The following is a 15,128-nucleotide window of genomic DNA, read 5'->3' as shown; positions in this document are numbered from 1 at the left end:
TCCAATCCTCACACCATCTTGCTCCCCTCCTTTCTCTAGTTTTCCTCGACCCCTCGCCAGTCCACATTATCACCGGAGCCGCTGGAATTTTGCCAGAGACCGCCGCGGCAGTAGCCAGACGGAGGAGAAGCTCCCGACCACCTCCGCCGCTCCCTCGACCCTCCTTCGACTCGCCGTCATCGCCAACGTCCAGCTGCGTCAACGCCGACCCTCGCCGGCCACCGGTGAGTCCGCCGACCCCCTAGCCTCGCCGCTAGAAGGGCTGGGTCTCGTCGGAGACGACGACGCACCTCACCCGTGCGATCTAGTTCTAATCCTACGGCTCTAGTTGTTGCGTACCGTTTCGGGTTTGATAAGCCACTGACGAGTGGGTCCCTTTGTGAAGCCTGCGTGTGCGAGACGCACTGCTGGGCCAGCCCGTTTACCTTTTCCCTCTCTGGCCCAGTTATTTTCCCGCCGAAGCCCACGTGTTTGAATTTGGTTTAATTCGTTTAATTCAAATTCAATACTGGTGCCATGTTCCAAATTTAATAAAACAAAATCTACTGAGCCAAAATTTATGAAATCAATATTGCTGGAAAGCTTAGGAAATTCTCTAGCCAACTACACTGGTTTCAACCCTAGATTAGTTGTAGAACTCATGTAGTAAAAATAACAAGGCAGTACCTTTTCCAACTTCAAACATTTATTAAAAATCAACCATAATGAATTTTGAGTTGATTCCAACTCTCAAAAATCACATTTCATATTGTCTATCTGAATATGTAAAAATATGACATGGTTGTTTCAAATGATCATGGGATAGATTTAAATAGTGGCTATGTGGCCATTTCTAGCTCATTTAAAATATTTAAAAAATAGTATTTAAATTCTATGAGATGTAGCATCTTATTTAAATAATTTTTCTAAGTAATTCAATGTGAGGTGATGACATTAGTATTCATGACCCCATATGTTATTACTTGATAATATTAAATCCTTTTTTCAAAATAGTAGTGGTTAGATGGTATGAGATGTAGTATCTCATTTAAATCATTTTCCCAAATGAATAAATATGGAGTGGTGACTTTGGTCAACATGACTTCATACTTTATTATTTGAGGAGATTAAATCTTAGTAATATTCAATGAGAGGAAATTACTTTTCAAAAGAAATGAATGGAAAACCCTAGTATTAGGTTGGGTGATGATTGTGATGATAATAGATCATCTTGTGTGGCAAATAGAATACCTAAGTATTGTTTAGTGATTGTGTACCTCGTATTCATTGATAGACGCTAGTACCGAGTACTACGAGGAAGAAGAAGTCTACGAAGAAGAAGAAGAAAACTTTGATCAATACACCACTCAAGGCAAGCTATATTATTGCAAGCTATTCCCATGCAAGCTATACTCTTGCAGGAAACCCTAAGCTCTGTGTTGTCGCATCATATCATCTGATACTCCCGGGAGTAGAAGATTAAGTTTTATGCGCATAGATTGTGCAAATTCCTATAAGATGGCAATAGAGAAATTTGTCAAATCTTCTAGAACAATGCCTAAAAAATAAACTAAGTATGCAGATATGTATAGATTAAATATGTCACCGAAACTATTTGTAATGTAGTGAAAGTCATCCATCTATACGAATGGAGATAATACAATTCCTATGCTTACATTTCAAGATAAGATAATTTTCTTATTTCACTATGGCATAAGAAACTAGAATACATACAGGGTAATAAAAAGTAGCAATCAAGAAAATAAAAAAAAACTACAAAAATACACCGAATGTAAACCTTTACCTGATCATGTGTAGCATTTCTTATCATATCACCGATGCTAGCCATCGCCTGAGCCATTGCCTGTAGTCAGGTTAACTTTATTAACTTTCCATGTTTCAAGGAACAACTGAAAGTGATATGGCTAGTGAATGAAAGCATAGTAGCACAATATACCATGGTAATATGCATAAATCTTTCCAAACGATGGATTAATTTGTCCATATCTTGCTTGTGCTCCACCCAATTAAGCCGACGGAGGGGCCTTGCTTGCTGGAGTCTCATGCAAGACATACGTCACATCATTGATAAGGGCGCACTTTACATCACACTCTTCGCTCTTCAAATGATTGTTGACTATCCAAACTAAAATACGAAAATGAAGAAGTATGATAACTTTCATATCGTTAAGGATTACCTGATTTGAAAAGGCTGGTAAAATTTGATCGATTTTGATGCCTATGTATTGTCGCATGGCATCATCCGATATTCGCGGCAGTAGACGATTAAGTTCTATGCGCATAGATTGTGCAAATGCCTATTAAATGGTAATGCAGAGATTTGTCAAATTTTCTACAGTAATGAATGCTCGTTGGGGTAAATTAGATTTTAGGAAACACACCATTTGCTTATGCTCCTCTTGATGAACTCTGCACCACATTGTTTCTATCTTGTAGAGATTCTGCTCCCAGAACTGCCACTTCTTCAATTCCCAGCCCTCCCACTGTTTTGGCCTGTGCACGATGCCAGCCTTCTTGAATATATCTAAACGCACAAGTGACTTCACACAGTTGTGGGATTGCAAGTTGTGCTTGCGGGGGCTGAAATTTAACAACATCACCGTCTTGCTAAAATTAGTGTCATAGTTCTCGCGAGAAAACTCAGACGCAAATAGGTCACCATTGCTCGGTCGAATTATGATCCTATCCCAATGAACAAAATTTGGACCCAAAATGCAATCTGATGAGAGATGAATATTGTACTTGTGGTTCCACATGTGCTCACTTTTGTTGTGGTCAAGTGTCCAGACGTGAATTTTACTAACAAGCCATCTAGGCACATAACGATGGGTTTGAGCAGTTGCTATGCACATCTTACCATCTATCTCCCTGATCCAGTACCGACGAGGATAACCATGTGCAGAATCTTGAAGAACTTCTGGCAATTGAATCCGTGCAAATATTTCTTTGCTCACATCAAAGGACATAATAGCATGCCGGCAATTAGCTATCATATCTTCAGTCAACCAATACAGCGTCCCATCATTATTGACTACTCCGGAATTTCTCACAGTGTTCAAGTTTAGAGCTATCGGGATTGGAATATCTTTCCATTTCTCATCACCAAGCGTGTAAACTTGGATGATGCTGACGTTGTCATTATTATGCGGTCGACCCGTCTGAGTGCAATCACGGAGAAAATGTGTAATCTTATATTGCTTTGTCGCTGGGTGGAATCCAAAGGTGTACAAAGAGAAGTGGTCACCTCTCAAATTCTTCACAGGTTTCTCAAGATGCAAGCACTGACCAGTTGAAAAGTTAGCTATCTTGATTGTTGATGTCTTTGTGTATAAGGCAAGGAGCCCATTGCACGAACCAAAGAGGAATTCATCAGGCCCAATAACTGGCACCGCACATGTCGACTGCGACAATGCTTCATCGACCAGGATAGCATCACTAGGGCAGCGCTGACGCGAAACCGTCTCCTGCTGGAAGAATAGGAGGGCGTATTGAGGCGCATGCTGGAGCTGTGATGCGACAAACTCGGGATCGTGGATGAAGTTTCGCCACTGCTTGCAGACACGAGCGCACCTCAGCAGCGTGCTGAAGGGAAGCGTAAGAAATACTCTCTCGATGATATCGCTTGGCAGGCAGTATATGGTGCGTTCATCCTTTTGTCGCTTATTATTTGATCTGGCCTCCTCCGGCACCATCGTAGGCGCAATCAGCCTTGGTAGAAAATCCTTCTGCAGACACACATATGTGAATTGGTAGGGCATGCTATACTCGAAAAAGGGGATGATTTGAAGCCTGGCAAAGTACTCGATACCTAAGCAAGTTTAACACTCCTTTTAATTAATGTTTTTTATCGACAAAAGAATTGCTGCGGGAAGGAAATCAATGGCTGCCAATAAAAAGACACATACCAATCTGAAGAGAAACAGACGTGTCTAGCAATATCTAGGCATCACGCCGTCGTATGAACTATCAAATAGCAAGAACACGATGTACATCGATCCCCTCTAATTCTAGAACCACCACCATTACTAAAATTCAAGTAAAAGTGGAAATATGTACAGCCAGGCAGAGTACTCGGTACTTGAGAAAGTTTATTAATTTTATAATTTTGGAAGCGATGGTTTCTCCATAATTATGCCCGCAGCCGGAAAACAATGTTGGGCACTCATGTCTTGAGAAATCATCGCAGCCTTGTCTTTTATACCAATCTAAGAAACGAAGGCAGAGATTGTCAGTGTCTAGCATTATCTAGGCACTACGCTGTGGTATGAATGAAGTAGTACTAACAAATAGCAAGAACGGGCTCTGCATCCTCTCTGATTTTGAGAACCAAAAAGACTATAGCTTCTCCTCCCGCGCCTCAACACAACGACGCACATAAACCCTAGCCGCCGCCATTACCAGGGGAGGATAAGGAAGCGAGCGAAACAACGTGAAAGGAGGACTAACAAATAGCGCAAGAAGGAACCGAGCGGAACTCACGAGGGCGATCAGAGGAGCTCGATCGGCGACCGTCGCTGCCCGAGAGCAAAGAGCTCTCTCTCTTCCACGGCGTGGGTCGTCCTCCGAGTTTCGCCGTGAATTTATTCTTGAGACAAGTTCCGCGATGAAAAGGATCGAGGAGCAGTGGGAACAGAGGATAGTTGTTTGTAGAGAGGCCCAAACTAGCCCGATTGGGAAGCCTCTGTATTTTTTCTATGGTGAGTGCTCCCCGGTGTCCCCCCCTCAGCTCCATGTTTTCGAAAAGTTGGAGCTGCTCTGTATTTTTTTTTGGATCTGTGGAGTTACTTCAGTTTTTGGTACAAATTCATGGAGTTGGTTCCGTGGAACAGAAAAATACGGAGCAACTGTTTATTTACATCCCACTGCCATCGATAAGTGACCAAAACGTTACACACGTCTTATCTTTCTCCCCCTCCTCGCCTAGACTCTTCCCCCATTTGATTTCACCGCGGCGCGATTCACGCTTGCCGCCACCGAATCGAGGCCGCCGACGAACGAATCAATGTACCTTTAGCCGGAGTCAAACTTGTCTGATTCGTTCTTGCTGCCATGCATATATGTTGTGTTTTTCCATGATTGTTGTGTGAAATGTTTGGAAATGATCTTAAACCCTAAACCTTGCTCTTTGAAGTCAAAAAGAAACAAAGCACAAGAAAAGTAAAATAAAAGAAAAAGGCATATGAGAGCAAATAGCCATATTTGCAAATAATGAACTATGCCATATTTACTTTACCAAAATGGTTGGAAACCATTAGTAAACTTAACCTAACACTCAATGAACCCAAAACAATTACCTTTGGTCAAAGAAAAAGAAAATAAAATAAAAACATAAAATCCACATATGAGCTTATGGCCATTTTTGCCAAATCTCAACCTAGGCCTTTTTACTTTGTTTCAATGGTTGGATAACATTACTAAACCAATAATAACAACATTTGAATCAAGGAAATATCAAACAAATCAAAATCTAACAGCAAAACCTACTCACATATGATAATGGTCATTTTGACATTTTATATCAGGGTACCCAATTTGAGCCTCTATATTAAGAAACTTTTAAACTAAAACCTCTCAACTCTTTGCACCTCATCCAAGACCTCATCAAGGTGAATACTTTTGGTGTTGACCAACCTTCGAAAATCTTTCTCATTTGCTTAATATAATCAAGCAAAGATGCAACATCAAATCAGATTGAAGATCATATCACATTTGGATTTTTCCAAATCACCTCCTTTTTGCAAACCAACACCACCAGGAGATGCCAAATATTATTTGAATCACACCCAAGAAAGTTTTTGGCAAAATTCAAATATTTTTCTCTTGCGGCCATTTCATCAAACACCTTTGGTGCACAAATCTGCCAACTCCATACCCTCTATAATCTGATGGATTTTAGCCTAAACCCTAGCTACCATGGTCAACCCTAGCTCCCTCTACACCCCTCTGGATATTGCAAGGCATTTGAACCATTGTTCCCATGGTGATCATGACCAGGGCATGTCTATATCACCCACCATGCCACCACCATGCCCTTCCTCCTTTTCTCTCATCTCTGGCTTACCTCAGCATGTCTAGAAGGTTGACCTCACTCCACTGATCGTGCTCATACACGCCATTTGCCAAAAGGAGCTCGCCCAGCCCGAACGCGACGCGCCCGGACACGCCCGAGCACGCCGGCATGCGCACGGACACGCCACCGGACGCGTCGAGCATCGTCGCGCCCCGTCAGCCTCGTCCTCCCCTCGCCCTCTCCTCTCGCACGCGCACTCACCACACCACCAGCTACCCCTAGACATGCTCACCTGCACGCGCGAGCCCTGTAGCTGACGCCACCGTCGACGACCTCCGCCAGGCCCGTGGCAGAGACTAACGTCGCCCGAGCCACCCCGCCCCCCTCTTGCTGCGCCATGACGCGCCCTGGGACCACCATGCCACCAGGAACAGTGCTGCACCCTCGCCCACACCCCTCCGCCACTGTAGCCTCGTCGACGATGACGACCTGTCGTGCCGAGCCGTCCCTCTCACCCGCAATAAAAGGAGGACGCCCCAGCCTCCAATCCTCACACCATCTTTCTCCCCTCCTTCCTCTAGTTCTCCTCAACCCCTCGCCACTCCACATTATCACCGGAGCCGCCGGAATTTTGCCGGAGACCGCCGCGGCAGTAGCCAGACGGAGGAGAAGCTCCCGACCACCTCTGCCGCTCCCTCGACCCTCCTTCGACTCACCGTCATCGCCAACGTCCAGCTGCGTCAACGCCGACCCTCGCCGGCCACCGGTGAGTCCGCCGACCCCCTAGCCTCGCCGCTAGAAGGGCTGGGTCTCGTCGGAGACGACGACGCACCTCACCCGTGCGATCTAGTTCTAATCCTACGGCTCTAGTTGTTGCGTACCGTTTCGGGTTTGATAAGCCACTGACGAGTGGGTCCCTTTGTCAAGCCTGCGTGTGCGAGACGCACTGCTGGGCCAGCCCGTTTACCTTTTCCCTCTCTCGGCCCGGCTTATTTTCCCGCCGAACCCCACGTGTTTGAATTTGGTTTAATTCGTTTAATTCAAATTCAATACTGGTGCCATGTTCAAAATTTAATAAAACAAAATCTACTGAGCCAAAATTTATGAAATCAATATTGCTGGAAAGCTTAGGAAATTCTCTAGCCAACTACACTGGTTTCAACCCTAGATTAGTTGTAGAACTCATGTAGTAAAAATAACAAGGCAGTACCTTTTCCAACTTCAAACATTTATTAAAAATCAACCATAATGAATTTTGAGTTGATTCCAACTCTCAAAAATCACATTTCATATTGTCTATCTGAATATGTAAAAATATGACATGGTTGTTTCAAATGATCATGGGCTAGATTTAAATAGTGGCTATGTGGCCATTTCTCGCTCATTTAAAATATTTAAAAAATAGTATTTAAATTCTATGAGATGTAGCATCTCATTTAAATAATTTTTCTAAGTAATTCAATGTGAGGTGATGACATTAGTATTCATGACCCCATATGTTATTACTTGATAATATTAAATCCTTTTTTCAAAATAGTAGTGGTTAGATGGTATAAGATGTAGTATCTCATTTAAATCATTTTCCCAAATGAATAAATATGGAGTGGTGACTTTGGTCAACATGACTTCATACTTTATTATTTGAGGAGATTAAATCTTAGTAATATTCAATGAGAGAAAATTACTTTTCAAAAGAAATGAATGGAAAACCCTAGTATTAGGTTGGGTGATGATTGTGATGATAATAGATCATCTTGTGTGGCAAATAGAATACCTAAGTATTGTTTGGTGATTGTGTACCTCGTATTCATTGATAGACGCTAGTACCGAGTACTACGAGGAAGAAGAAGTCTACGAAGAAGAAGAAGAAAACTTTGATCAATACACCACTCAAGGCAAGCTATATTATTGCAAGCTATTCCCATGCAAGCTATACTCTTGCAGGAAACCCTAGTGCAATCTCTACTAGAGCAAGGCACCATTGCAATATCATTTTGTATTTAAGAATTTCAATCCCAAGTTTTTTTTATCTTGCAAGCTTTTACTTTGGTTCTCAAAGTTTATTTTGTTCATAGTTAACTTTGGTCTAGATATGGAGTATCACAAGAGCATCAAAGTTAGCCTAGAGAGCTACAAGTTAGTTAGCACCCTTCATGACTAGTTGCTAGTGCTAAAACTAAATTATATATGGAAACAGTCACCCGATTGTCTTGAAGCAATCTTATTGTCCACACGAAGGAAAGTATTCTCGGTAGAAATCAAAATTTAGTCACATAGGAAATAATTTTCACCAGGACTTGAAATCTATTTTCTTCATGTACGGAAGCAACATTGATTTTGTTTGGTAACACACTTAGTAGATGAATAAAGAAACTTTTTTTCTTCATATATGGAAGCAATATTGATTCTTTTTTTTTTTTTGACAATAAGCAATATTGATTCTATTGGTAGCACAATTCGACTAATAAGGAAGCATACTATATAACGTGGAGTCTGACTTTTCTAGAGTTATTATTAGCTTCCATAATTCCTGAAATTAGTTTCCAAATAATCTGGAGAGGTCGAATTAGACTTGACGTGATTTACGGGATTTGTTTCCGAGCTAACTACCAAGGAAAACTATCAGCGCACGCTTTATTGGGTCATCCCACGGTGGAAACAAAATAATCGCACGGCCTAGAGCTGGTCCGATCAGAAGCAAAGATCGGGCTCCGATCCCTAGCGGTGCCCGTAAAAGCTACTTATCGTAGTCCGATGGAAAACGGTTCGTCGGACCCTTCCGATGCCGTCCAACTCGTTTCCATCCAGCGGGCTGAGATTCCCACTTTTTTTTTCCTCATTAGCTCGTTAACCCCGCACCTTCCCAAAAATTACGTACCGTTTTGCAGCCCCCAAAGCGAGATCTGCTCGACCCCATCAGCTAACTCCGCCGCAACAGCGATTTTTCTCTCCTCGCCGCGCCGAGATGTCGTTCTGCTGGTGGGGAATCATCGTCGGGCATCTCAGACGGCCAGCAGCCGGCGAACCAGAGTCGATGGAAGATTCGCCGGGTCGACCAGGATGTACACTGGACGAAGCAGCCAATTGTAGTCTGCTTGCATTGGCCCTAGACACACTCTCGATCTACCTATTCAAGGATTACACGATCCGCCTGTAGGTAAGTTCAACAACTGACATAGATTCCGATCTGTACATTTTATTTATTTTTCAAGATCAAATCCATCAATTCCTTTGTTTTGGCATGTATGCTTTCATTCTGAACATGTCATGATAGATTTGCTTATGAAGTTGATTGCATCACCAAAAAATTGGTTGCAACCATTCTCATGTTTTGATTTTTAAATTTCTTCACTTTGTTATGCTGCATTACCACAATTCTGATGCTTCGTTTGTCCATGCTTCCCAACTACTCCATCCGTTCCATAATTCTCGTTGCCGATTTGGATTTATACCTTCTTTATTATTCAAGTTGCTAATGACTACTACATTCTGCAATTCTAATTTGTACCACACATGTCCATACCTCTAATTAATATCATATGTTATGATAGATAATAGTTTCTCTTTCGAAAACCGATGCTTCCTATGTCTCATATATGTTGCGATAGAAGCGTATTTTAAATTCAGAGCTTAGTGAAAATAGTGTTTACTTCCAGCGTACAAATACATGTTTCTAACATCATTGCTTCGAAACAAAATAATCAAATTTGCGCCAGTATTTGCTTCTACTGATATGGATATTGCTTCGATTACGACAATGGGTCATAGTGAAGTCGTGGCACACACCCTCCGAGACTGTAGAAGCATTCTCGATGGGACGACACATGGAGCACCGCTCTGTAGACAATTAATTCCAACGAGGGGCGTCGACAAGATAAGAGCAACATATGCGACCAAGATGAACGGCGTGGACTGCCATTGAGGGCTCACCGATGACCTCATGTTAGAAACAAATGGATGCATATAAGAAACATGTCATGGATGCTCTGAATTTAAAATACGCTTCTATCGCAACATATATGAGACATAGGAAGCATCGGTTTTCGGAAGAGAAACTATTATCTATCATAACATATGATATTAATTAGAGGTATGGACATGTGTGGTACAAATTAGAATTGCAGAATGTAGTAGTCATTAGCAACTTGAATAATAAAGAAGGTATAAATCCAAATCGGCAACGAGAATTATGGAACGGATGGAGTAGTTGGGAAGCATGGACAAACGAAGCATCAGAATTGTGGTAATGCAGCATAACAAAGTGAAGAAATTTAAAAATCAAAACATGAGAATGGTTGCAACCAATTTTTTGGTGATGCAATCAACTTCATAAGCAAATCTATCATGACATGTTCAGAATGAAAGCATACATGCCAAAACAAAGGAATTGATGGATTTGATCTTGAAAAATAAATAAAATGTACAGATCGGAATCTATGTCAGTTGTTGGACTTACCTACAGGCGGATCGTGTAATCCTTGAATAGGTAGATCGAGAGTGTGTCTAGGGCCAATGCAAGCAGACTACAATTGGCTGCTTCGTCCAGTGTATATCCTGGTCGACCCGGCGAATCTTCCATCGACTCTGGTTCGCCGGCTGCCGGCCGTCTGAGATGCCCGACGATGATTCCCCACCAGCAGAACGACATCTCGGCGCGGCGAGGAGAGAAAAATCGCTGTTGCAGCGGAGTTAGCTGATGGGGTCGAGCAGATCTCGCTTTGGGGGCCGCAAAACGGTACGTAATTTTTGGGAAGGTGCGGGGTTAACGAGCTAATGAGGAAAAAAAAAGTGGGAATCTGAGCCCGCTGGATGGAAACGAGTTGGACGGCATCGGAAGGGTCCGACGAACCGTTTCCCATCGGACTACGATAAGTAGCTTTTACCAAAACAATATTCCTGGGATTGCGATGTATGGCATAATAGGCATCTGGACTTAAATATCCGGGTGTTGATACCATCTCCTCTAACGGTGTTGGGGAAAGGGTTGGGAAATCTCATATGGAGGAGCTTCTCGAAGATGTTGTTGGTGCACATGCCCTACGACATCTTCGGAACCTCCGCCTCGGAAAATTTTCCTGCAAGCCCGTGAACGACTCCATCTCCTCTAACAGTGTTGGGGAATCTCCCTATATATATGGTACAAAAATTCAACCATCTCCACTTTTAATATCTTACATACAGTTATATGATTACACAAAAATAAATGGGAAATTGATTGCCATGTTGAGATACTCATTTGTGCCATGAACATTCTTCAATTAACTTGATCATGGAGCATCTTCATCATTGAACCTTCTTCGGCCGTAACCATGGAGCATCTTCATCATTTAACTTGATGCTTGGGTCAATGTTCACTATGAAGGGTGGAATTTCATCAAACTTATTATAATCCTAGATAAGTGGCGCGCTTCGCCGCGCCGACTACTCCTCGTTTGGGCACAGCTTGGTCTAGCTAGTTTATTCACCGTTGTTTTACATGTGTTGTCGCGCAAGTCTCGTGTTTGCCTTTCCCACCAAACTGCAAACTGTCTTAGCCACAAAGCAGTTCTAAATAACATATACAATTCATTCATTACAAAGGACAGGTTGAAAGAAGTCCAACTCCTCAGAAATATGCATTACGTTGACTCTATGCTCTACAGACGCGCGAGAGTATGTGTCGCTGATTACAAACAAGACTAAAATAAATGAAAGACATAGCTAAAACTTTGACGCCATATCCTTGAATTCATGAATGACAACAACCACTTGAGAACGCCAGCTTGATATAAACTGAACTTGTATATCACCTTTGAACTATCAGCTGCGAGGATGCCCCGATGGACATCCAAAGAGCCAAAGAGGCACAAGACATTGCATACATGGCCGCTAGTGCTTCAGCCAATTCAGGCTCAGTGACCCGCTGAAAGGAGCACCGATGAGCTGAACAAAAGGAACCTGGATCGATGGTCACGGGATACCACAACAACATCTAGTTGCAAGGATATATTCTGAAAAAGCAGCAGCTCTAACATTCACCATCACCTTGTCCTTCGGTGGTGGAATACAGGTAGGTGAGAGTGTGTTTGCATTGGATTTTGTCTACATGTTGTTGGGTGCATCACCGCGCCCTTGGTTTCCTTTATGTTACCCTCCTCAGATCGCCCATCCCACAGGTTCCTGGAGGACGATGTTGTTTGCAATGGGGTGGCGGTGAGACGTAGGCCATGTAGGCCAGCGAGTGAGGTTGCCGCCAACGGAGGTGCGATGGTATTTGGTGGAGTTCTAGGTGGGCTTGAAAATTCATGTACCACCATCGAAGTAACCATTGGTGTAAAGAAGAACCCACACGCAGTCCATGATGAGTCTGCAAGTAAGATAACCATGATGAGAGGTGGTACTGTCAAGTCCTTTAGCAAACAAAGATAGGAAAAGCAACCCGAAACCTAAGCCTACCGGGAATGAATAATTGGCAACCACCTTAGGAATTTGCAGAGTGAAAGACTCTGAAAGAACAACACTATAAAAGCACAAGACCGGAATTATAGGCAACAATAAAGCATGATTTTAGGTTTCTCCAATATTGTGCGGAGATAAAGCAGCTTGTTGCATCTAGGAGCAAGATTTTATGCCTGAAATATAATAGAAAACTGATGAAACCATAGTGTAGAAGTAATCAAAATTACTTTTTCAGTTATTTTACTCCTACAATTTACCTTTTCATATAGTAATAAATAAAATTTGTAAATCCTTCTGGATTTTGCATCGAAGTGAAGTGATGTGCAGGCCACACTCGCATCTTACTTGCTATTCATATTATAGGTGTAAATCTTGAGGAGAAATTTGCAGGTTATATACTACGATTAAATTTGTTGGCAAAAAATATGTACTTTTATCTCTTTTCCTGTTATGGCCCAAAAGACCAGAGCAAAAACGAAAATAATTCTCTATATTTATGCTTTAATCTCAAATTGAATTAACGGACGCTAGAAACATACGAAAACATGAAAACAAAAGTGTTTGTGGTGTCCCTACCACATCTTGGGAAACCAAAAGGACCACTACATCGGGACCATCGTCCACTTGCACAGAATGACTTTGGCTAGAAGTATCTGGCAGCATAAAAAATGCTTAATTGTAACTGGTAGAAGTAGAACTATCTTCCCACACTCTCACGACATCACTTGATTGTGAAAATCAGATGGCTCAAATAGAGTGAGCAATTCCATGTTACTAACATTGGCGGTAGATTTACATGGCTTCCTTGAAGAGCATTTCCCGCATTAAATAAGAGGATGTCCTAAGAATAGTCTAGCAGCAAGCAAAATTCTAGCAATGACTATGTACCAATTCCTAAAAATGATAACCTTACCAAGCCTCTACTTCTAATACAATACTAAAACACCGGAAAAACGAAGACCTTTGAAATAGCATGATGCTCAACTTAGGTAATTGCTAGACTAAATACCACGAGAAACAATTGTAGAAACTCATTTGAGCTATTGGGGTGAAGCATCAAACAAATGGTTCAATTTCAGAAAGAAAGAAATAAACTAAGTGATCTATGAATGTATAACCGTAACCAAGAAGTCTGATTTAAACTTTACTGATATGGAGAGAGGTATATGGCATGGGCTATAAGGTTGAAATAATAGGACGGCAGTCAATTTTAATAAAACAATCTAAGCCTGAATCACTAACTTCAGGAGGTGCGCTAATTCAAGAGCTGTAAAGGGAGTGTATCAAAATTCGAGGCATGCACGAAAAAGACCCTTTTATCATCCAAGTGTCTCCTTGCACGAACTAACAACAAACCACCCCAAATCGAGTGCAATTATGGACAGCTAGAACCAGCAGGAAAATGTGTGGTTCACCTTGGTTTTGGACGATCCGTAGTCTTGGTCAGCTACATCTAGCTCGCCCTCAACAAGCAGCGACCACAAGCAGCATCGGGTCGCTCGGGAGTCCGTGTTGTTGCACCCCACTTTATGAGTAGAGCTTCACCAGTGAACCATCCATTATACTGCTGAATTAAGTGCATCTAGACCACTGTTCAAAAACTAGGCCGATTCAACGATTACTAGGCCGATTAATCGCTACTAGGGGCTTGACCGTGTCGATTACCATTAATCTATTGTGTTAATCCTTTAGCCCGATTAATCAGTCCAAAAGTCCGATTACTAGGTATTTTTCCGATTAACTACCACACTTGGTCAAAAAGTTACAATATTTTCAATGCATATCGCTAATACAGGCGCTACCCATCTCCAATAAAGTAGATTTACAATATTTTTCGAGGATTTTAGGCTTTCGAGAAGTAGGGAGAGACATATAGAGGCTCATATACTATTATTTTTATTATATAAATTGTTTTAAGTGCTAGTTTATGTAGGTTGCACCGATTAATAGCCGACCGATTAAATCAGTTAATCGTCCGAATTCCGATTAATCGCTACTCCCAAGCCGGCCGAGCAGTTAACGATTACCGATTTCCTTAACATTGATCTAGACGGAAAAGAACGAACAAAGATTCAGTCACTCCATGACAAAACATCAGATCGGGGGTAGAGGAGAGAAGGAGCGACCTCTAAGTGCTCTCGATGGTGCGGAGGAGTGACGAACCGCAGACGTTAGGACGGCCTGCCGAAATGCCTAGGTTTCCCCTTAGCCGCCAGTAGCAAATGCGGCAACCAGCAGCAGGCCCGCAGCGCAGCTCTGGCGGTTCGAAGGGAGGAGCAACCTGATAACCCACAAGTATAGGGGATCGCAGCAGTCTTCGCGGGTAGTAAAACCCAATTTATTGATTCGACACAAGGGGAGACAAAGAATACTTGAAAGCCTTAACAGCAGAGTTGTCAATTCAGCTGCACCTGGAAACAGACTTGCTCGCAAGAGTTTATCGATGGTAACAGCTTTATAGCGATAGCAGTAGTGAAATAACAGCAGCAGAGTAACGTAAACAGCAGTAGTGATTATAGTAAACAGCAGGATTAAAATACTGTAGGCACGGGGACGGATAACGGGCGTTGCATGGATGAGAGAAACTCATGTAACAATCAAGCTGGGCATTTGCAGATAATAATAAAACGGTGTCTAAGTACAAAGCAATCAATAGGCATGTGTTCCAATTATAGTCGTA

General features: G+C 42.3%; 1 protein-coding gene across 1 annotated transcript; it reads right to left on the bottom strand.

The window, feature by feature from the left end:
* Positions 1-1,685: 1,685 nt before the first annotated feature.
* LOC124657139 (F-box protein CPR1-like) lies at positions 1,686-4,584 on the bottom strand. Its single transcript, XM_047195741.1, has 5 exons — positions 4,480-4,584; positions 2,382-3,725; positions 2,178-2,297; positions 1,784-1,843; positions 1,686-1,700 (listed from the first exon to the last, which is right to left on the bottom strand). The coding sequence occupies exons 2-5, from the start codon at positions 3,690-3,692 to the stop codon at positions 1,686-1,688; spliced, it is 1,506 nt and encodes a 501-aa protein (XP_047051697.1). The 5' UTR covers positions 3,693-3,725; positions 4,480-4,584.
* Between the last annotated feature and the right edge of the window lie 10,544 nt (positions 4,585-15,128).

The sequence above is a fragment of the Lolium rigidum genome, chromosome 5 (assembly GCF_022539505.1).
Source record: "Lolium rigidum isolate FL_2022 chromosome 5, APGP_CSIRO_Lrig_0.1, whole genome shotgun sequence".
NCBI lineage: Eukaryota > Viridiplantae > Streptophyta > Magnoliopsida > Poales > Poaceae > Lolium > Lolium rigidum.
This window is presented reverse-complemented; position numbering and strand designations above follow the sequence as displayed.

What these genes read in the sequence shown, in the direction of transcription:
- LOC124657139 (XM_047195741.1), bottom strand. Translation starts at nt 3,692, where the DNA reads ATGGTGCCGGAGGAGGCCAGATCAAATAATAAGCGACAAAAGGATGAA. An exon ending in AAGAGGAGCATAAGCAAATG is followed by an intron (nt 2,298 to 2,381) that starts GTGTGTTTCCTA and finishes ACCATTTAATAG; the next exon opens with GCATTTGCACAATCTATGCG. An exon ending in TACCAGCCTTTTCAAATCAG is followed by an intron (nt 1,844 to 2,177) that starts GTAATCCTTAAC and finishes ACCTGACTACAG; the next exon opens with GCAATGGCTCAGGCGATGGC.